Below are 22,265 nucleotides of genomic sequence, written 5' to 3'. Positions count from 1 at the left end.
CTCAAAAGCATGGTGACTTTAGCAGAGTCACAGAGATGAAACTCAGAGTCACAGAGATGAAAATCTGAATCCCAGCTCCCCTTACCATCTCGTCGAATGTTGAGAAGGTAGGTCACTTCCATCCACCTTCCTCTGACACAGGAACCTTCCCTGAGAAAAAGGACTAGAAGTATCTGCCTGGCTGGCTCACAGAGTTATTGTGAAGATCAAAAAGAATGAGACTTCTGTATAAGATTTGCTCTGACACCCAGTGCAAATGTAAATCATGTAGTTTTGTTGTGTGTAGGACAAACCCAACAAAGGCATGGTAAATAACTGAATGAACAAATGAATGAGCCCAGTTTGCTGATGATCTTGTGTAGGTCCAAGACTAAATGCAAGAACAACTCCATTTTTAGGGTTTATATAAAATATAACCACTACATATGACATCATCATCATGAAGAAAGTTCTCCTCCCCATTGAATTGCTGACTCTTAGACTTTCTTCATATGGGATGAAATTTTTTATTCCATCATTTGAGAAATGACTTGAATTGCACTAGTCCTGAGAAAGGAAACATGGCAACTAAAATTGCACTAAGGAATCCATGCTTTCTTTTTTAAAATTTTTATTTCTTTTCTTTTTTTTCTTTTCCTTTTTCTCTTTTTCTTTTTATTTCTTTTATTTTTATTTATTTATTTATAAAGATTTTTTTTATTTATTTGACAGACAGAGATCACAAGTAGGCAGAGAGGCAGGCAGAGAGAGAGGGGGAAAAGCAGGCTCCCCGCTAAGCAGAGAGCCCTATGCAGGGCTCAATCCCAGGACCCTGAGATCATGACCCGAGCTGTAGGCAGAGGCTTAACCCACTGAGCCACACAGGGGTCCCTATGCTTTCTTTTTTTAAAGCATGTTTTAAGAGGGGCTAAGTGCCGAGGAGGACTGCAGCATCATGGTGGCTCAGTCGGTGAAACAACAGCTAGGTTTCAGCTCAGGTTGGGATCTCAGGGTTGTGAGATGGGGCTTGTGCTCAGCAGGGAATCTGCTTGAGATCCTTCCTCTGTCCCTTAAATAATTGTGTGATCTAGAAGCCAGCCACTTACCACTCTGGTAGGCTATCAAAGGTATCCTTCTTTATTTCCTTCATCTTCCTACCCTTGAAATTTTGGACCTCTTGCTTAACAATTGTTCTTTTTCCTGCTAAACTCAACAGGTAGCTATAATATTGATTTGAAATTAAAAATAAAAAGTAAACACAGCAGGGACGCCTGGATGGCTCAGTCAGTTGGGTGGCCAACTCTTGTCCTCAGCTTCAGTCTTGATCTTGGGATCCTGAGTTTGGGCCCACAGTGGGCTCCACACTGGGTATCGAGTCTACTTAAAAAAAAAAAAGGAAAGGGGTGCCTGGGTGGCTCAGTGGGTTAAGCCGCTGCCTTCGGCTCAGGTCATGATCTCAGGGTCCTGGGATCGAGTCCCACATCGGGCTCTCTGCTCGGCAGGGAGCGTGCTTCCTCCTCTCTCTCTCTCTGCCTGCCTCTCTGCCTACTTGTGATCTCTCTCTGTCAAATAAATAAATAAAATCTTAAAAAAAAGGGAAGAAAGCAAGCAAGCAAGCACAACATAACCCCTACATTTTAGATATATATTTATTTGTGTATATAAATTATACATATGTATTTACATGCATGTGTGTGTGTGTATGTAAATCTGACTTGGAAAAATATTGGAGTAGATCATGAGGAATTTTACTGATTTGTCTCCACACACCAAATGCTCACTAATCTGCTCTTGCGATGATCAAGACAGTCATCACGAACACCATAATGAAAAAAACCCACATGAAGAATCGGTCTATGACTTTTGCAACCTTCTTCCACTCACTCCCCTTGGAGTTAGTGGCCTTATGGTCTTTGAGGCACTTGGCAATGTACTCAATATTCCTCGTCAGCATCTGGTACTGAGCACAGTAACCGTCAGCATCCTGCGGATTCTCACCATGGCACCCCAAGTCATTTTTTACCAGTTTGTTTATTTCCTTCTTCTTGGGAAGTCCTTTGTTTCTGTCTGTTTGCAGATTTGGCTCTGGAAGCTTGCCATATACCTTTGTGAGATGGGTTCGCTCCCTGTCGTGGCGGGGGCTAAGGCAGCTCTCACCCACATCATAGACACACAAGACCCTGGACATGTATTTCAGGATGACAACCCTGGCCCAGTGTGGTACCGGCCGGGCCTCAGCCCCACAGAAGTGGACGTTCATCACCATAATGGTCAAGGCAGTGGAAGCTGTGATCAAGGCCATTGTGGCTATGTAATATTTGCCTGGAAAATAACCACAACGAAGTTAGCTTAAACTGTCCTTGTGTTTGGCTCAAAAATACACAAACACCTTTTCTAGAGAACCTGTAGACACTAATGGTTACCAGCATAAGCTTCTGAGTCAAACTTCCTAGATACACCACTCACTCAACTGGTGGCCTGGAGCAAGTTAGACCATCCCGCTAAGCCTCAGCTTTCTCCTCTGTAAAATGGGTATAATTATTGGATCTAATTAATGGAAATAGGATGAGGCTTAATTGAGAGGGTATGTGTAAAGTTCTCAGCACTGTCCCTTCACTGAGTTAAAGGTTTCTAAGTGTTGGCAGAGATCGTGATGTGAAAAAAATTCTACTCTCAACAAACAACGATCCTGCACAGCTCTCAGAATTGTCCTCAGACCTCATTACTATGGGTAAGGAAGGAGCCATTGTGTCACTGTTAGTCTTTAACGTGTGATTGCAAAAAGCAATATTCATGAAAAAGGAAAATTAAGGAAAGAAATAATAAAGGTAAGGGCACAGACTTAGAAAATACAGAACATAAAACCAAAAAGATGAAGAAAAGCAAAAGCTATTTGTAAAAAGGAGTAAGATTGATAAACCTTTGATAAAGCCTCTCACAGAATAGAGGTAGTGGGGGATAGAGAGGGAAGGAGAATGTAAAAGAAGAAATAACAGAATAGAAATTTAGAATACAATAAAATAATATTTAGCTGTATGATAATATATTTGAAAACCTAGATGAAATTTCTAGAAATACATAAGACATCAAATTTAGTGTAAGAAAAAAAGAAAATTGGAATAGAAAAGCTCCAGAGTTTGTCTTATAGGTGAGTTTTACCAAACTTTTAAAAGACAGATAACTCATATCATGCAAACCAAGTTGTTCCAGAAATACAAAAAGAGAGAAAACTGTCTAGCTTAGTTTATGAAGTCACTTTAGCTTTGATTCCAAAAGTAACAGGAAAGGAAGCATTAGGGCCATTTTCCTTATAGACATATTTTAGAAAGTCGTATAAAACTTGTCAGCTAATTAAATCCAGTAGTGTCTTAAAATGGTACTTCATCATGATGAAGGAGGAGTTAGTTCAACATCAGAAAACCTAATTCACTATATTAATGAGGCAAAAGAGAAAACTCAGATGATAATCTCAACAGATGAAAACAATGCATTTGATAATATGCATCATCTACTTATTTGTTAAAAGCTCAAAGTAAACTAAGAATAAATGGGGCCTGTTTTAATACAGTAGAGACCATGGGCCAGAAGCTTAGATCAAATGCTACACTTAGCAGAACACTTAAGCACATTTCTGTAAGATTGGAAGTGCATGTCGTAGGGGCTGCAAATAACAAGTTGTTGTTGTTAACAGATATGTTCTGTGTGCACCCTTTTTAAAAAGATACATTTTATATTATCATAGAAACAGAATAAATAATGTTTGTAGAACTCCTGAGACGCATCTCAAGACATCTGTCTTTAGAACTTTAACCAACTTGCTGTTGAATGTCCCTGCTAAAGAAGAGAGAGTGACCTACCAATTGTCTTGCCTCAAATGGGACTATGATTACAGATCATCACAGTCAATCATTTCTGTCTCAGGAGAGGTCACAGAAATGCCAGTACACCTCTTCCTCTTTATTAGTGGTAGGCGGGAGCGGTGGAGAGAACTTTCAGTGTCTAGTTCTCAAAAATGCGTGTGTGTGTCTGTGTGTATTTGTGTCCATGTGTTGGTGTGTCTGTGTTTTTTTGCTTGGAGAGACATAACAAGGAAGAAATCTCCAAACAAGAAAACCAGTGTGGTATTGTCTGAGTATCAGGTAATATTGCATTCAGTAGAGGATAAAAGAGCAGTACAACATCCCTTTCATATTGGTCTCTAAGTCTCTGCATGTTCTGAAATTCCTCCTCATTGTTTATCTTAAAAGAAATTATGTTTAGCTTCTGATTTTGGTAAGCATCTAGTACAAGAGCAAGTCATGGAAGCAGAGGTCTTGGAGCCAAGTAGGTCCTTGGTGGCGCTTGGTAGCATTAGGAAAGGTCTAAGAATGAGGTAGGGAGGGGCGCCTGGGGAGCTCAGTCCATTAATCTGCCTTTGGCTCAGCTCATGACCCCAGAGTCCTGGGATTGAGTCCCGCCTCCCCGCTCAGAGGGGAATCTGCTACACCCCCTTCCTCTGCCCCTCCGCCCACTTGTGCTCACTCTCTCCCTTTCAAACAAGTTAATAAGATCCTTTAAAAAAAAAAAAAAAAAAAACGAGATAGGGAAAAGATGAGAGGGTGGGAAGGGGTCATAGTCTCTGTGTCTAAGCCTACCCTTTATAAGGACATTCTATTAGAGCAGACTTTGGAAACTATGGTCCATCCTAAAGTCACCTCAGGTTCCAAATTCTTGCAAAGATTGCTGAATCACACTCTTTGGGTATAGGCACCAGCATTTTAACAAGCTCTCCCACCTCTGTTATACCCAATAAAGGTTAAAGATTATTCTATGAAGGGTACATGATGGGCTGCAAAATCCAGTCAACCATTTCTATCCTGTTTGCCACTCTTTCCCAAGAAGACATCCCATATGCTGTGAAAAGATAATAATAGTCACTACTGAAGGTGTACTTACCATATGCCAGCTTCCACGCTAAGCAACCACACATGGAGTAGCAATTATACACACTTTCCAGGTGATGAAGCAGAAACTAAAAGACTAAGTAACTCACCTAAGATCGATCATGAAGAAATGAGTGGTAAAATCAGAGTTCAAATGTAGAATTCTTTAACTTCAAAATCAGAGCCTTAACTTCTAAACCAGTGGAACAGAAAGTGCATGAAAATCACCCAGAAGTCTTGTTAAAACAGATTGCCAGGGCTCACCCCAGAGTGTCTAATTCAGGAAGTCTGGGGTAGGCCCTGAGAATCTGCATTTCGAAAGCGAGGCTGCCCTGTGGATCCAAGGATCACACTTTGAGAACCCCTCCTCTAAACTGTCGCCTCCCCTCCCTCTTTTGTATAAACCCAGAGACAATAAGCCCAGTTCTGGAAAACAGCCATCTCGGTATTGAAAGACGCCAACTGAAGACACCACACCACACCGCATAATTGCAGCAGCTTGTGTTGAGTCTGAAGTTGACCTAACGGTTATGAGTTTAAAAGGACAGATGTTATCCCACTCACTAAAGCTAGGCTCAAAGAGTAAGGCGCTTGAACTCACCTATCAGAGGGACATTTTCTGAGGCCGGCATGATCTCTGCCACCATGAGCTGAAATACAGTCATGGCCAACAGGATGGTCACTCCCAAGGAGACCTTTTCCCCAGAGGCTGCTGGGAGATAAAAACTCAAGGGAGCCAGAAAAGAGATGAGGACACATGGGATGAGGAGGTTGACGATATAGAACGAGGACCTCCTCTTCAGAAGGAGAGTGAATGTCACATCCGGGTAAGGCTCCGAGCAGCAGCCATAGGAGATCACATTCTTTACAGCAGGCATGCCATGAACTTCCCACTCCACATCTTCGATGAAGTCGGAGAGATCTCCAGTGTCTAGGGCATTGAATATGTCTACCTGGTTGCCGTTGTAAGTCCAGGAACCAAAGGTCAGATTGCACTGCTGGTTATCAAAGGGGAAATAGGTGACATCCACCACACAGGAGCTCTTGGTGATGGCTGGCGTATCCCAGGTGATCAGCCCGTCATACCGCAGGACCACATTGGTATTCACGGGCTCAGAAGACTCATCATCAGCCCTGGAGGTCAGAGGAGGGAAATGAAAGCTGCTTGTCAAGACAACTCATCAACTTCCTTACTCTGAACAGTTCACCAACCTCTGCCCATCCCTTCAGTGTCTCTGGCAATGGATCACCTCACCCTGGCTGAAAGCTGGAATCAACTCCAGTTTGCCCCTACCTCTCTCTCCCATAACTACTCTGGGCCAACTTTTCTTGGATTCTTCCTTTAAAGCATCCCTGCTCTATGTCCCTTCCTCTTCATTTCCAAAGCTGCTCTCTTAGTCCAGGTATAATGAGTCAAACATCTAGATAAAACAAATCAATAAACCAGCTCAGTAGTCCCTGCTCTCTCAAACCCTAGAGCAGTACCAGTCTATACAGTCTGTCCTTTATAAGAACTGGTCATTGATTTTTTTTTTCCTTTTAATTCAGTGAGCTGTACCATACCCTTCCTATAAATTCCTTTTTTCAGAAGGTAGCCAAAGTCAGTTTCCAATGCTTACAACCCTAAATGATAGGTTTTTATTAACTTTTAATGCGTGTTTCCCAGTCTTCCTTATAATTTTTTCCCTACAAAATGTATTATGGCTAAATGTCATATGTAAGGTATCCTAGATTGGATTCGGGAACAGAGAAAGTTCACAAAAGTGGAAAAACTGATGAAATCCAAGTAAAGTCTATAGTTTAATTAATAATATTGTATTAGTTTTGACAAATGCACTATGTTATTTTGATGTAACAGTAGATGTAACATTAGGGGAAACGAGGGGAAGGGTGTATGGGAATTCTCTGTACCATCTTTGCAACTTTTCTGGAAATCTAAAATTATCCCAGAATCTAAAAAGTTAATTACCCCCCCCAAAATATGATACAAAATTTAAAATGTGGTTATTCATTCATATTCTCCTACAACACTATTTTCATGGCAAATAGTTGTCCTATATATTCCATTATATAGCTATGCCATACTTATTTAATCAATCCATCGGTGTTCAACATTGTCTTTTCCAGGTTTTGCATTTACAAGTGATGCTATAGTCAAATCTTTGCATTTATCCACTGACTCTTTCCTTACATTAAATTGCCAGAAGAGGATTTGCTGGATCAAAGAACTGGCATGTTTTTAAATTATTTTTTCCCACTTTCTCAAAATCGGGCACCACAACACTAACTGTAATGGTCTGATTGAAGCGGACCAAATCAGACCATTACAGTTAATGTGTGGAGCTCAATTTTTAATGAGGGTCTTTAATAAGGAGGGTTTAAAGAGAAGGATCTTTAATATAGTCTCCATGAAGATAATAAGATGAAGTTTTTTGAAAATCCCTGAACCTAACCTCTGTAGCGATGAGAAATGGATATAGTTAGCGGAATGAGAAGTGAGCACTGTGATGAACTGAGAATATCCCTCACCCATCCTATCTTCCTTGGTATAAGAGAAGAGATCTCAAGATCAGAGAGAAACTATTTGGACAATTCCATATCAAAAAGAAGTCCCCCCGGGCGCCTGGGTGGCTCAGTGGGTTAAGCCGCTGCCTTCGGCTCAGGTCATGATCTCAGAGTCCTGGGATCGAGTCCCGCATCGGGCTCTCTGCTCAGCGGGGAGCCTGCTTCCCTCTCTCTCTCTCTCTGTCTGCCTCTCCATCTACTTGTGATTTCTCTGTCAAATAAATAAATAAAATCTTTAAAAAAAAAAAAAAAAAAGAAGTCCCCCTCTTTCTTTCCAAGGCTAACTTCCCTCCTGGTACTGTGATTCATTTCCTCCCACGTCTCCTTCACAAATTTGCTTCTCTTGGTTGCTCTTATTTTCTCTGACCCATCGAGACCCTCCCCAGTGCGTTCCCCAGTCTCTCCTACCAACTTCCCTTCTTCTCAGGCACTTCCCACACCCCGCCTCTCCTTCCACACACTGGAAGTGATACACACTGCTGTCACTTCCCTCCCCATTTTGCTTTTATTCTTGCAATTTGGCTTCTTCCCAACATGTGCTCTTTCAAACGCCATTCATGACTTGCAAACACACAAATCTAAAAACCTGTTCTAGGTACCTATCCTATTCAACTCTTTCCAAGCATTTCACACTGTAGGTTGTTCCTGGACATCCTTTCTTCCAGTGGTTTCTATTATACAACTCTCTGTCTTATTTCTCCTTCTACACCTTTAGCCATTTCTTTTAAGTGTCTTCTGTAAATGTCTGCAGTGAAGAGTTTCACCAACTTTATCTGCAGCCATTTTCTCTCCTTCCTTGAGTAGTTCTATAAGGGCTCACAGGGCTTTTGATATCTCTTCCCCAACCTTCTTTCCAGGCTTGAGGATTGCCTTTTCAGTCCCTTCTTGGTTGTCTTCAAGTGCACATTCCTTTGGTCTCCCAAACTGAACAACTCCCACACCAAACTCATCATCGTTTTCCTCAAACCTGTTCCTCTTCCCCTCCTTTACATCCAATCTCATCTAACAGGTTTGCCATTTTCTCAACCACAAGATGACTTAAGCAAACCTTAATGCCAAATTCCAGACAGATCTTTCTGAATATGACAGGGTATCCAATTCCTCACTAGCTCTAAAATCCAAGGGTTAAGATGGCCCATGAAAACCCGGCCATTAGAACTCTTTCATAACAAATGCACATTTGGAATTTCTATAACCCAGTCTCTACCCAATCTAATATCAGGAATCCTTACAGACTCTTGCACTAACCAGCATATCGGCCATACCCTTAGACTAAACAACTTCACCAGAACTTTGAGCCCTGATTTATTTATCTCTTTACTGATTTGATAGCAGAGCCAATACCTGCTTGAATAACTATATTGCTAAAAAGCTCACTACTTCTTGGGAATAGTGATTGCTCAAGTTATGCATTATGATTAGTTTTAATTGTTATCTTCCCTTTAACTTTTGTCATTGTCTTTATTTTTGTCCTCTACAGAAAATTTCTCTTTTCTCTAACTTATTTTCTCCTTCACTGCTTAACATCTCCATTAAGTCTTCCCAAGAACTTCTGGCTTCCAAACTAGCATCAACAAATTCAACTACCCTTCCCATGAAGTAGCTCCCAGACCCATCTCGAACCTAATCACACCCTAGCAAGTTCAGCCCCATTGATTCAGGCTCCAGTGGAGAATCTAGATGTGAAGCTTTATCTTTATCACACCTGACTGGATCACTACCACATAGCCCTCTTTCCTCTCCCCACCACCACTCAGAAAGCCCATTTTGTGGTCTATGTGGTTCTATGCCGGCTTCTGAGAAATAATGAGAATATTATATCTGGGATCAGAAGAGTCCAGAGGTCCAGGGATTCAGCTGGAAGGACCAGGGTCAGGGAAATGGTTATGACTGAGGTCCCTTCTTTGCCTGATCCTATAAGTCTCTCGTGGCCCAATTTTAGCTAGTTATAGGAATGCAAATGATGTCCAATAGCCATATTTAGAGTTTCCTCTAAGTAATAAAACTCTGACATTACCGAGAAGGAGAATGCAAAGCAGAATAAAGGATCGGTGTGCAACAGGAGGGAGGAGAGGACTAAAGAGTCAACCCAGAGTAACAAAAGAGAGCTGATTAATCAGTGCAATGAAAAGATTTTGTGTGGAAAAGGGACAGGGAACTGAACTCACACATCTCAAGGCCCAAAGGGAAAGAATTTGCCAAAGCCACAGCAGGTTTGCGTGAGCCCACGAGCACACAGCTGGCTTCTAGAATAAGCGCAGACTGGGACAGGCTTAACTTAGGTGACCTTGCAAGCTTGCAAAGAAGCATGTCAGTAAGAGTTACTCACTTCTTCAGCCAACCAAAGCAGGAGGAAGAAGAGAACACACATTCTGTTTGTTTCCCAGGAAGAACTGTTAGAACTGATAGAATGCTGTTAGTGGTCTGTATCAACTCTATTCTCTGATTACCTGCACCCTGTGAGTGAGAGGAGCTAACAGACAACATGGTTTATTCTCTTGCCATATGTGTGTGTGTGTGTGTGTGTGTGTGAGAGAGAGAGAGAGAGAGAGAGAGAGACAGAAAGAGAAGGGGGGAATGAACCGGTATAATAAAGCACTAACCCTGGGACATTGTTTTGCTTGGAAAGGAATATGGAAGGACCCTCTGGCCATCCAGAGTGGAAAATGGTCAGCAGGATCAGGGCTATGAATAATTGGTCATGACCCTTGGCTGAGCTATCCGAATAAGGAACAAGACTAAATAAAATCCAGGCTGCAACCCACCCCGTCTCTTCCTAAAGAGAAACTCACACCCACTAGAAGACTGAGCTCTCAGGAAGCCCCCCGGAACTGCCCCTCCTTCACCCTGTTCTGAGTCAAAGAGGAACCATTCCCAACCCACAAGAGCTTGAGTTCCAGAATAAGAAGAGAGAAGCTCCTTTGACAACAGGTAGAGCAAATGAACCTGAACTGTGATAGACCAACTGGTTCCTTCTCGAAGTCTGATCCAAGGACTAGCAGCCCTGACCTCTGGAGCTTCTAGACAAGCAGAACATCAAATTCTACCCCAACCTACTGAATCCAAATCCGTATTTTAACAAAACTCTTATGTGCACTTTACAATTTGAAAAACATATCACTTCTATCCCTTTACATGAAGCCCCTTGCCCTGAAACCAAGAAAGGGTAACTGATGATCTTACGATCTAGTTTATCCTCCACTCCAATGTCAAAATCCACAGGTCAGCTGCTAGCTGGTCCATTCTGATTTAATCTTAGTAATATCACCGTTATTGATACATGATCTTGGGGAAGGAAGCACCACTATGATGGGTTGAATTATGTCCCCTCCCCTCAAAATTTATATGTCGAAATCCTAGCCCCCGCCACCTCAGAAGGTAAACTTACTTGGAATAGGGTCATTGTAGATATAATTAGTTAAGACAAGATCATACTGGAGTAGGGAGGGCCCTTAATCCAAAACGACTTTTGTTTTTATAAAAGGAGCAAAATGGACACAGACAACACACATGGAGAACACCAGGTGAAGAGGAAAGCAAAGATCAAGGTGATGTTTCTACAAGTCCAGGGACAACAAAGGCAGCCAGCAACCACCAGAACCTAGAGGAGATGTGTGGAGCCCATTCTCCCTTACAGCCTCAGAAGGAACCAACCTTGGACATCTAGCCTTTAGACCTGGGAGAGAATACATTTCTGCCATGTGAGCCCCCCAGTCTGTGGTCCTGTGTTCCCACAGCCCTAGAAGACCAGTAGAGCCTATAATAGAGTATCTCATCCAAAAGGGGGAAGGAGCTCTAAGCTTTTATGACCTATTATTTTATTATCTAAGATCTTATGATCATCATTCTAGGGCCTAGGTAAATGAATTGGAACTTAACTTCAAGCGTGTATAAAACAGTCCTTTCTCATTGTGTTTAAATTCTATTAAATCAATAAGTTCATTCCTGAGCGATGACTGACTTGTACTTACTTGTTATATAGGACAATATCAGGCCTCCACACGAGGTCACTGGGGATCCTGATGGAGTCCAGTCCATCGTACTGGTCTCGATCCCACGTGAGATACGCATCATGCCAGATTTGGCGGATCCATAAATAGGCAGTCAGAATCTGGTTTCTTTCGTCCTGTACAAATAACCATGTTATAACTCTGTCCAGTAGACACCTCAACCAAATGCTTTCCATCTCTGGAGCATTTGTTCTTTGCAAAAGAAATTCCAAAAGCACAAATCTACTTTCACTAAATAAATGAGAGCTTTTCTAGTCTCTCCCTTTAACAAACTGCAAAAGCCGTACTTTTTCTTCTGCTTGATTTAGTGTTCTGAATGTAAAGTGAACAGGCGTTCAAGGCATCAGATCTTTTCATAGATCAACAGCCCACATTTCTCTGGAAATTGGTGAACCAACGACTCACTTGAATGAGAAAGTCAGGAAATACAGTTTCATAACTTTATGCAATTAAACACATACAAGCACAAAACAAGATATGCCATCTTAAAACACCATATTTCTTAAAAAAAACAGGAATAAAATTCATAGAAAACTCACCATTTAGCCATTTTTAAATGGATGGTTCAGTGGCTTATGGTAGATTCATGATATTACGCAACCATCACCACTGTCGAGTTCCAGAGCATTTTGTCAGCTCAAAAAAGAAACCCTATGACCATCAAGTCATCACCCACTATTCCCCCGTTCTTCCCATAGTCCCTGGCAACCACCACTCTGCTTTCTGTCTCCAGGATTCTCCGTGTTTTGGACATTTCATAGAAAGGGAATCAAGTATCTGTGACACCATCTCTGTTTAGACAATCGAGACTGTTACTTTTAATGGCCAGGATTATGTAACATCGAGCGAAATGACTTTTGTAGAGAGCTTCCTTCCTTGGTATTCCCTTCCCCCACCAGCTTGTACACGTTCCTGTCTGGTCTCATTTCCTCTCAAATTCCAGGTAATGCATCTCTTTGGAAAGCGTGGCAAGTTTCATCTTAAGCACAATTTCATAGTCACCACTTTATTTTACTCACCATGTCCTTAATCTGAGAAAGTGTAATTTGGAGGGTGACATTCAGGACTTTATCTGTATCTTCTACTGGACGAAGAGCATTGGAATAATCTTCAAAAAGGTCATTAAACAACTTCTGAGCGTATTTTCCATCTGCTGGTTCTACAGCTGCTCAAAAAGAGGGACTGGGATCAACATTCGATGTCATGTATATTTCAAGGCAAAGAACAGCAAACCGAGGGCTAGAACTGGGCCTGACACAGTATCAGCTAGGGACAAGCTTTGGGTACACGAGAGTTAGTTTTCTGGCTAGTCAATAAAAGGCATGAACATTTTCTCGCAGTGAGAGTATCTGTTCTGTTTGCTGGTCCAGTCCCACCAAAGAAATGGCCCCAAATGATTACACACCCATCAGACTCTTACCTCTCAGTCTGGAGACAGCAAAGTAAATCCAGCAAAAGGAGATGCAGGAATGGGGCCAGTTCATCATTCTCCTGAGCTTCTAGAAATTCTCAAGGAGGCAGCGGTCTTCCACTTCCCTCTGAATGGGAAGGGTCTGGGTACAAAGATCGCACTCTGCCAGAGTCTCACCAAAGCAGATGGAGAGCGCAGGCATGCAGTGCACGGAGGGCCCCGAGGTCCTGAGATCCAGACGGGCTCTCCCTCCTCCCCTCCAGTAATCCGAGACCAGCAGCTCTGGCCACGGAGATGCAGGAGCCTGGGTGGGCTAGGCAGGCAGTGCTGATCTGAGGAAGCTGTCCCAGCGAGGGTCCCTAGCCACCATCAGCAGGAGCATCCAGACCAAACTTTCAGAGGAGGTGAGGTAGGAGCCCAATACCCCCTGAGACTCTGCAGAAGGAGCTAGGTGCTTTCTACACCTGCGGCAAGCAGATCCAGCCAGAGTCTAAGGACTAAGGGAAGACAAGTAGACCCCACTGTGGGGCATCCTCTGGAAAGGCTCTATGAATGCGCTTCAAGGGGCATGTGAAGAGGGAAAGAGAGGCAATTCCATGATCTCCAGAACTGCTTCTACTTTAACTCCTTCAAGGTCCGGCATAGACCTTGTGTGGTAATGTGTGAGCATGGAGGGAGGGGCCTGGAGAGGGGCATTCACTCCCTTTGGAAGCAGTGCTGCCATTAGGATTTGGAGCCAAGACCTAGGTTTAACTGCAAGCCTGAACCCTTCCTAGCCCTACAGCGCTGAGCCTTCCTGAGCTGGAAACCAGGAACCTAGTGTTCTACTGTGATACTTCAGCAAAAGCGCCATGTAAATGTCAGTAAATTTTGCCTCTGATTTTGAAGATCTAGAATGTCTAGAATCACCAAGTCACCCAATATTTACTAGCCCTAAAAAAACAAAACAAAAAAAAATTGTTCAAAGGTTAACCAAATCATCACAAAAATTATTCATAATTAATGGTGACATTACTGGGATGTTGTTTCTTTGCATTTGAATACTACTTTATTTATTTCACACTCATTTCTCCCACATGATCTAATTTTGCTCCCATGAAAGCATGTCAATTTCCAATTGCCATAACTTATCCCTCTTCTTGCCTGGGGAACCTGCCTCAGAAAAGCAAATTAAGATCATTTGATTGCCTGGAATCCGAGCAAGGAAATTGGATCGTTCCATTTCATCAGGTTACAGAGTCTGATGAGTCACCCTGTCCCTCTTCAGGAATCTATCCTCCAAATGGAACAGACACTCAAGCTGTCAGCTAAGTGTGTTTCCTAATCGCCTGTGCCCCGGTGTTGATTGGGAAGACATTATTTTCCCGAAGTCCCCAGTCTGACTCACCCGTCAGATGACCCAGGTCCAGCTGCAAAACCTCGGGCCCTCCTTCAACAAACCATCTGCTCTGGCATCTCAGAGGCTAAAAGTCCTTCTGAAATTGAGTTGAGCACCTTGTTTTTATACGAGGAAACTGAGATCTGGAGATGTGTGGGGCTCACCTCTAGCAGCGCTGGACCAGAGACAGAATCCAAGCCACCTGTTCAACCTCATGTGCTCCCCACGCTAACACCATCCCTCTTCCTTGTCGTTCAGCCACATGTCACTTGAAGACCGTTGGGTGATACCTTCTCATGGTTAGAGACTCTCTACCTATGTCTCTTTGATTCCTTGGGACACTCCGAGCAGCCCCTGATGACAGGTGCTCTGAACACTTGCTGCTGGCTACTTCGGCGGCAGCCTGGAAGATAGTCATCCCTGGTGATCTTTGATTGCTTCTAACTAACTCAGTTCATTCGCATGGGCCACTTACAGTTTTTTGTTTTTTTTTTTTTTTAATAGTTAATAGTTGATGTTATCCTACCAATGTTAACACCATCCAAACGAAATCAATACTTTCAAGGGGGCAATTCTGCCTTTTAGGGCAAAGATGCTAAAGGCTAAAAGCAAACGCCACCCAAATTCAAAGTTATGTCTAGAGAACACAGTCATCTTTTCAACCTCTGCTCCGTTTGAGAAGTGGCTGTTGCTTGTCACAAGGTCACAGGCAAAGTATTCCAGCCATTTCAGAGTTTCTAAGAGCCCAGCCTTCCTCAGTGGACCAATTGTGAGGCACTTAGTTATAACAAAAATATGATAGTAAGATATTAGGGACATTCCATAAGATCATAATATTCTTAACATAATTTATTTCGTAAGTGATACATACCTATTCAGAAAAATTAGAAAGTATAGAAAAGCACAGTGAAGAAAAAGAAAGGTCACCCAGAGGAATCTAGCCAGGCAGAGATCCACAGGGCTCACGTGGCGGCCATCTTTTTTAAATGCTCATAGAACATGTTGTCATGTCTTTGAGACCCAGAAGGACGTGGGCCATTAGCAAAACTCTGTCTTGCTCATGAACACATATCTATGTGCAGAGGATGCTTCTAAAGTCTCTTTTCCTGTTCTCTTGGGGTTGCGATGTAGTTCCCTCACAGGCTACCTTGAATGGTCTCCCATCCTTTCCTGCCTCTCCCCCCACTCTCAGGGTCCTTATAAAACCCTTTCCAGTTGAAGCTGCCCAGAACCCTTTGCCCATTGTGGTCAAGCCCCCTGGAGGTGTCCCTGGCTCCGTTCCAGAAGAATGAGGGCAGTGTTTCCAAGCCTTGGAACAGAGCTCCTGCCTGCCAGAGAACCCTAGTGAATTATTTTGCTTAAAGACCTTCTTTTCAGTAGCAGAGGAAGGAAGGGGAAAGACAAATACCTTCCTCCTGCTACATTTTTTTAATTGTAAAAGTCAAAAATAATGTCTTATAAAGGGTTTCTCCCCCATAAATTAATATGACATGAATATTTTCTGTTTTTATTAAATATGAAATCGGGGGCACTTGGGTGGCTCAGTGGGTTAAGCCACTGCTTTTGGCTCAGATCATGATCTCAGGGTCCCAGGATCGAGTCCCACATTGGGCTCTCTGTTCAGCAGGGAGCCTGCTTCCCCCCTCTCTCTGCCTGCCTCTCAGCCTACTTGTGATCTCTCTCTCTCTCTCTGTGTCAAATAAATCAAATAAAATCTTTAAATAAATATGAAATCAGAATCCTTTTTTTTTTTAAGATTTTATTTATTTGAGAGAGAGAGGTCAGCAGGAGAAGCAGACATCCAGCCAAGCAGGAACCCCAGTGTGGGACTCGATCCCAGGACTCCAGGATCATGACCTGAGCTGAAGGCTGTTGCTTAACCAACTGAGCCACTGAGGTGCCCCAGAATAGTTTGTTTTTTTTTTTTTTTAAGATCTTATTTATTTATTTGTCAGAGAGAGCAAGAGAGTGTGCATGAACACAAGCAGGAAGCAGGGAGAGGGGCAGGCAGAGGAAGAAGCAGGATCTCCGCTGAGCAAGGAGCCTGATGCGGAACTCCATCCCATAACCCTGGGATCATGACCTGAGCCAAAGGCAGATGTTTAACCAACTGAGCCACCCAGACGTCCTGAAATTAGGATAGTTTTAACCCATGAAGATGCCTATAGACCACCTAGCTGAGGGCTCTCATTTTATGGATGAAAAAGCTGAGGCCAAAGGAGGGTGCAGACAGGAAAGGAGAACAAATCTCCACCAAGAGCCAAGCCAGTGGCCGTCAGCTTTCCCTAGGGGCCCAAGCTCTTAGCTGTCTTGGGTGCTCAGAGCTGGGACACCTGCTAACAGTTTCTTCTCAACTCATTGAATTCTCAGGAGATGCCCCATGGGCCCCCACACCCGACCTCCTATTTCACGTCTACTTTCTATGTTTGCTGGATTCATCCTGAACATGAGATTCCAAATTAAAAACCTGAAGTTCCTCTAAAGGAGGAGTATCCAGATTCTTCCACTGCGCACCAGAGTTTGGGAAAAGGGCTGCCCCCAGGGATGCCACGCCTTCTCAAGGAGCTACCCACTCAGGCAGGGCTTTCCAAACATTCTGGGGTTCGTTTCTGTCTATGTTTTCATAATTCAGAAACACAATCGCATGGAGAGTTTAAGACAATCCACTCTGGAGTCGAACTGCTTGGATTCAAGACCTGCCCACCACCTGCTAGCTGTGTAACTTTGGGCAGATTACTTCACTTCTCTGAGCCTTAGTTTCCTCTTCTATAAAAATAGAGATGATTATAATACTGCCTGCTCCCTAAGAGCAGTGCTTGGCCATAAAAAGGGCTACGTACCTGATAATGAAAGGGGGGAAATGCATTCCAGCATTTTTTTTTTTAATTGGGCTTGTAACTTGTAGCCACACTTCCTCTCTCTCTCTCTCATTGATCTTTCTTTCCATCCACTTCTTTGCTCCCCCCACCCCCAACTTCTTGACAGCTTCATTAGAGGATTCTCACCTTACACTAGGTGGGGAAAAAACAGCCCTGCCATTTTCTTGTTGCCCTTTTTTTATTGCAATGTTAATATTACTGTCAACGTGTGGTGGGTTTGTTTACTTTCCTACTTTTTTTTTTTGTAGTAGTCATTTTAATCCTCTAACCACCGTGGGAAAGTTAGCCAATCTAAATCTATCACAGAGGCTGCCAAACGCTCTCAGTAAAGGGCCAGAGAGTAAATATTTTCAGCTTTGCAGGCCAGATGGTCTCTGCAGCAACTACCCTTCTTTGCAGTCGCGCTGTGAAAGCAGCCATAGGCAAGGTGTAAATGAATGAGCACGGCTGCGTTCCAATAAAATTTTATTTACAAAAATAGATGGCCGGCCCTCGCTTGCTGACCTCAGATACACATCACCAAATCCTTAAATCCGCGGACCCAGGCTCAAGCAAACCGCAAGGCGGTCAGCACCCCCGAAGAAGGAGCACAGCTTGAAAGGAAAATGGCATCGTGAGGCCCAGGCTTGCTGTGGGCGGGTGTGTGGTGAGGCCTGGGCTGGCGTGAATGGCGCTTCTCCAGTGATGTGCAAACCATCTTCCAGGACAGGCTCCCAAGGGCTCCCATATAAATTCCTAGAGAGAGGGAGCTCTTGCCTAAAATGAGCCTTTCCACCAAAGAGGCAGAGATAGTTGGGAGCTAGAGAGCACACAGCAGTCCTGTTTGACGTCCGGAGATTGGGGAGGCTTCCACATGGTGGCCACCAGAGTGTCAGGGGCAGGAAATCAGAATCCCCAAATATGGGCGACATACCATGATGATGGAAACTGGCTATAGCCAGGCTAGAGGCTGAGAGCAGGGGAATTTTTCAGAAGTGAGTCCCTCTCAGGTGCCCATGAACAAGAAAGATGGAGTCTGGGGGTAAGGCTGTAGCAACGTCACAGAGTCCCAGTGCACTGTTCTGTTTCTAGGATGGTGACCCCTATCCCTCAAGTGCGCCCAGCTCCATCTGGCTTGGGGAAATGCAGGTGAAATCATGACAAAAAAAAGATTCTGGAAAGGAAGGAAGGAGGACCTCTTAGAAAACAGGAACAGTGGGCTCTGTATCTTATGGGGTGCTAGCATCAGAATGTGTTCACACTCTTGTGGGGCCATTCCCCTCTTCGTAAATGCACATGTCTGTGTCTCCCTCCTTCCCCGTGGCCTTCTGGCACTGCTGGAGGAGTGTAGTAGACTGGAAACCCCTCATAGCAAAAACCTGTGGGACAACTTCTCTTGGTGCTTCTGAGAGTTGTAAAGAAAATGACCAGCTCCCAACCTTTTGTAACCATGACATAAAACAGACCCCATTACTGGGCACCATCAGTGATTCCTGTCACTCTCTCATGTCCCACATGTTAGTGAGCTAGGGCGGTGATAACAAAATACCACAGGCTAGGTGGCTGGAAGGACAGAAATTTATTTTCTCACAGTTCTAGAAGGTGGAAGTCCCAGATCAGGGTGCCAACAGGGTTGGTTTCTTCTCAATCCTCTCTCCTTGGCTTCTAGATGGCCACCTTCTCCCTGTGAATGTACCTGTGTCCTAATCTCCACTTCTTCCTTTTTTTTAAGATTTTATTTATTTATTTGTCAGAGAGAGAGAGAGAGAGCACAGGCAAGCAGAGGCAAAGGGAGAAGCAGGCTCCCCGCCAAGCAGAGAGCCCAATGTGATACTCAATTCCAGGACGCTGGGATCATGACATGAGCCAAAAGCAGCCGCTCAACCCACTGAGCCACCCAGGCATCCCCTAATCTCTACTTCTTATAAACACACCAATCATACTGGATTAGGCACCAGCCCAATGACCCCACTTCACACTTCACATTAATCACCCCTTTTGAGATCTTATCTCCAAGTTCTGAAGTGCCAGGGGTTAGGGCTTCAACATACAAATGTGGGGGAGACACAAATCAGACCCTAACACCCCACATCCAATCTGTCAACAAATCTGGGCTGCTTCATCTTCGCAGCATTTCTGGAAGCCAGCCATCTGTCTTCCACTCACCACTGGGGTCCTGGTTCAAGCCATCCCTGAATCCCACTGGTTCCACTGGTTCCACTGGACTAACCTCCTGACAGCAAGCCTTGCCCCACATTCCATTCTCCACGTAAGGCCAGTGTAAGTCTGACCATGTTACCTCTCTGCTCAGCCCTCCTGGTGGATTCTCATTGTGCCCAGAGTGAAAGTCAAAAGTCTTACTAGTGACTGTAAGGTCTTTGATTTCCCATCTCCAACACCTGCTCCCCTTGCTTCCTCCACCCCAGCCACACTGGTCCCCTTGCTAGTGCATGAACATAGCCACTCTTGCTCGGGGTCTTCACTCTCTTGACTCCCTCTGCATGGGGCACCCTTGGACATAGTCTCTCAACTCTTCCTCTCTCCTCCCTCTTGGTTCAGCTCAAATGCCACCTTATCAGAAAGTCCTTCCCTGAGCACCCTCCCCACAGTAACACTTCAACCTTCTCTATATCTCTTCCTTGCTTTGCTGCCTCATGGCATGTATGAGCCCCTAAGGCAGGTGTGTGTGTATGTGCACTTGCTTGTTCATGGTATGTCTCCCAACCAGAAGTTAAGTTCCAGGAGAGTGGGGACGTGGCCCAGTTCTGGACTGTACTCTCCTACTCAGGGAAGATATTTTTTGACTGAATGAGTAATACCTAAATGAGAAAAGAAATCCAAGGAATTAAAAAGTGGGGAGAAGGCAAGCTCTCAGACAAAGGATGGTGGATCCTATGATTCATAATCTTCTCAGAATCTCATTAGCACTCATGGCTCGGGGATTATTTCAGCCTTACGTTACTTCTCTAGTGCTGTGTAATATTTTAACCTAGGTCAAAGCAAAATTTCTTGAGAGAATGTGGGTCATAATTTCTACTTCTCTATATGCACTCTGTGTCTTATACACAGAGGCATCTCTCCCATGTCTCTGCTGACCTAACGCAACAGAAAAAATATGAAGACATAGAAGGAGTCCTGTGGCCCCAGTTCAAGCCCTGGGACCACCACTTCATGATCATAGGAGCTTGAGCAAGTCACGTAATTTCTTGAGTCTCCATATTCTCATTTGTTAAAAATGATCATTATAATATTTACTTGAAAAGGTACTTGGGGGATTAAAGAGGAAATTGGTAAAGTACAAGCCCAAAGTGGGCATAGAAGAGGCCCTCAATAGGGGACCTGGATAGCTCCGTTGGTTAAGCAAGTGCATAAGCCTTCGGCTTAGGGCATGGTCCTGGAGTCCTAGGATCATCAAATCCTGCCTCAAGCTCCCTGCTCACCAGGGAGTCTGCTTCTCCCTCTGACCCTCCCCCTGCTTATGCTCTTTTTCTCACTCATTCTCTCTCCCAAACAAAATAAATAAATAAAAATTTAAGAAGAGGCGCTCTATAAATGCCAGTATGATTCCCCTGCTGAACCACACAGGCTCCAGTGGTCAGCGGAACCTCTGTGGGTAAAAAGAGACCCATTGCGTTGCCAACAGAAGGGCCACGTTCATGAAGCGACATGAGCAGGTGATAAGGGATATGCGGTTTTCTAGGTCAGGAGAACAGCTGATACATGAGACAGGGTATCCGATGTGTCCAGGTGAGTGATCCAGAGACCACGGCAGGCTCTGGTGTCAGTGCTTTGTGGGAGGGCACACACTGTTCTCCCAGCAACTCCCCAAGGGAATATATTGGAAAGCTGTAAGACTTGACATGGTCATTTAGAGTGAGTACCCCCTGGCTTCCTCTTATTGCTGGAGTCCTTTTTCGCCACATGCTGAGGAGCCCGTATCTAAGAGACCCTTTGGGTCTCCCTGTTAGGCCACTTGCTTCTCGGGGCTTTCTGAAATTTTTCTTTTTCTTGAGTTTCCGACCCTTTCCTGCCTCAGTATGTTCTTACCCACCCCCCACCCCGGCTTTCCTTCCCCTTTCACAGCAGCTCGTGTGGTCACCGTTACAGCATATTTTCCTGCTATTTCCGGTGACCATGTCTCTGGTGACCAGGCAAGGGTTAGAGGAGAGACAAGCAGGGAGGAGGCGGGAGGGGTCACTTCTTCTGTTAACCGTAGCCGGTCAGTTCCGGTAGTCGGTTCTCACGAAGGGGAAGGGGCAGGGCAGAGGCGGCACCATGCAGACCAAGCTCTCACACTCTTCCCAGGCTATCCTGGGAGCTTCTGGCTGCCAACATCTCACACCAGTGTGCGCACCCTGAGAAGCAGCATGTCTCCATGGGCCCAGGTCCTCACTCGCCCCACCCCACCCCCACCCTTGTCTTGGCCCGCTTAAAAACAGAAGAGGTGTGAGGAGGGACTTTCTCACCACAGCAAACGTCATTCCAGCGACATTGGGCACCTGCCCTCAGTGCCCGGGTCTCCTGTCATTCCAGCGACATCGGGCACCTGCCCTCAGTGCCCGGGTCTCCTGGGCTCAGAAGCCTCGCAAAAAGCCCCTCAGTGGGAATGAGTGGTTCAGGTCTCTGCCTGTGAGAAGCGTCTTTGGGGGGAAGGTGGAGGAAAGAGGGTCCTGACTAATAAAACAGGAGAACTGGAAGACAGAATTCTCAGCTATTCCCCCTCTGGGCCGCATGTGAATTTTCTATTCTACGTATCTTCTTCTTGTGTATCAGTGCCATTGACCCAGGGTCCCCACCCTTCACGTGAATGTGAGGAGACCTGAAGAGCCACTGGAAGAAAAAGGGAAACCCTGGGTGGGGGGAGGGGGTGGACACGGATCCACTGACCATGAATGAGCCGGGCTGGGGATAGGCCATCAGGGAAGGCCACCAGAACCTTCACTCACTCCCCTCAGAGCCTTTCGGAGCCATATGGGAGCCTGAACTCAAAGAGAAAATCAGCAATACTGGCCCTGCTACTTATAATTTTTGACTTTTTTTTATTGACAATGACTTTTTTGGGATTGATTTTGATTTTTCTAGAATATGGCATTAAACGCTGTGCATATTCGTCACTGAATGGCACCTCCTTCCATTCGCTCT

At 44.4% G+C, this 22,265-nt stretch overlaps 1 protein-coding gene across 1 annotated transcript; it reads right to left on the bottom strand.

The window, feature by feature from the left end:
* Nucleotides 1-1,682: 1,682 nt before the first annotated feature.
* On the bottom strand, nucleotides 1,683-14,683 carry CHRNA9 (cholinergic receptor nicotinic alpha 9 subunit). The gene is made up of 5 exons (XM_059374196.1): nucleotides 14,581-14,683; nucleotides 12,496-12,641; nucleotides 11,438-11,592; nucleotides 5,503-6,035; nucleotides 1,683-2,301 (listed from the first exon to the last, which is right to left on the bottom strand). The coding sequence occupies exons 1-5, from the start codon at nucleotides 14,681-14,683 to the stop codon at nucleotides 1,760-1,762; spliced, it is 1,479 nt and encodes a 492-aa protein (XP_059230179.1). The 3' UTR covers nucleotides 1,683-1,759.
* Nucleotides 14,684-22,265: the final 7,582 nt, after the last annotated feature.

This window comes from Mustela nigripes, chromosome 1, assembly GCF_022355385.1.
Source record: "Mustela nigripes isolate SB6536 chromosome 1, MUSNIG.SB6536, whole genome shotgun sequence".
In the NCBI taxonomy this organism is placed as follows: domain Eukaryota; kingdom Metazoa; phylum Chordata; class Mammalia; order Carnivora; family Mustelidae; genus Mustela; species Mustela nigripes.
Note: the sequence above shows the minus strand (reverse complement) of the source record. Positions and strands in the feature narration are given on the sequence as shown.

Coding starts and splice junctions, on each gene's coding strand:
- CHRNA9 (XM_059374196.1), bottom strand. CDS start 14,683: ATGACTATCTTCCAGGCTGCCGCCGAAGTAGCCAGCAGCAAGTGTTCA. Junction 12,642..14,580: donor AAGGAATCAAAGAGACATAG/GTAGAGAGTCTC, acceptor CTTTTTGAGCAG/CTGTAGAACCAGCAGATGGA. Junction 11,593..12,495: donor TTTCTCAGATTAAGGACATG/GTGAGTAAAATA, acceptor TTATTTGTACAG/GACGAAAGAAACCAGATTCT.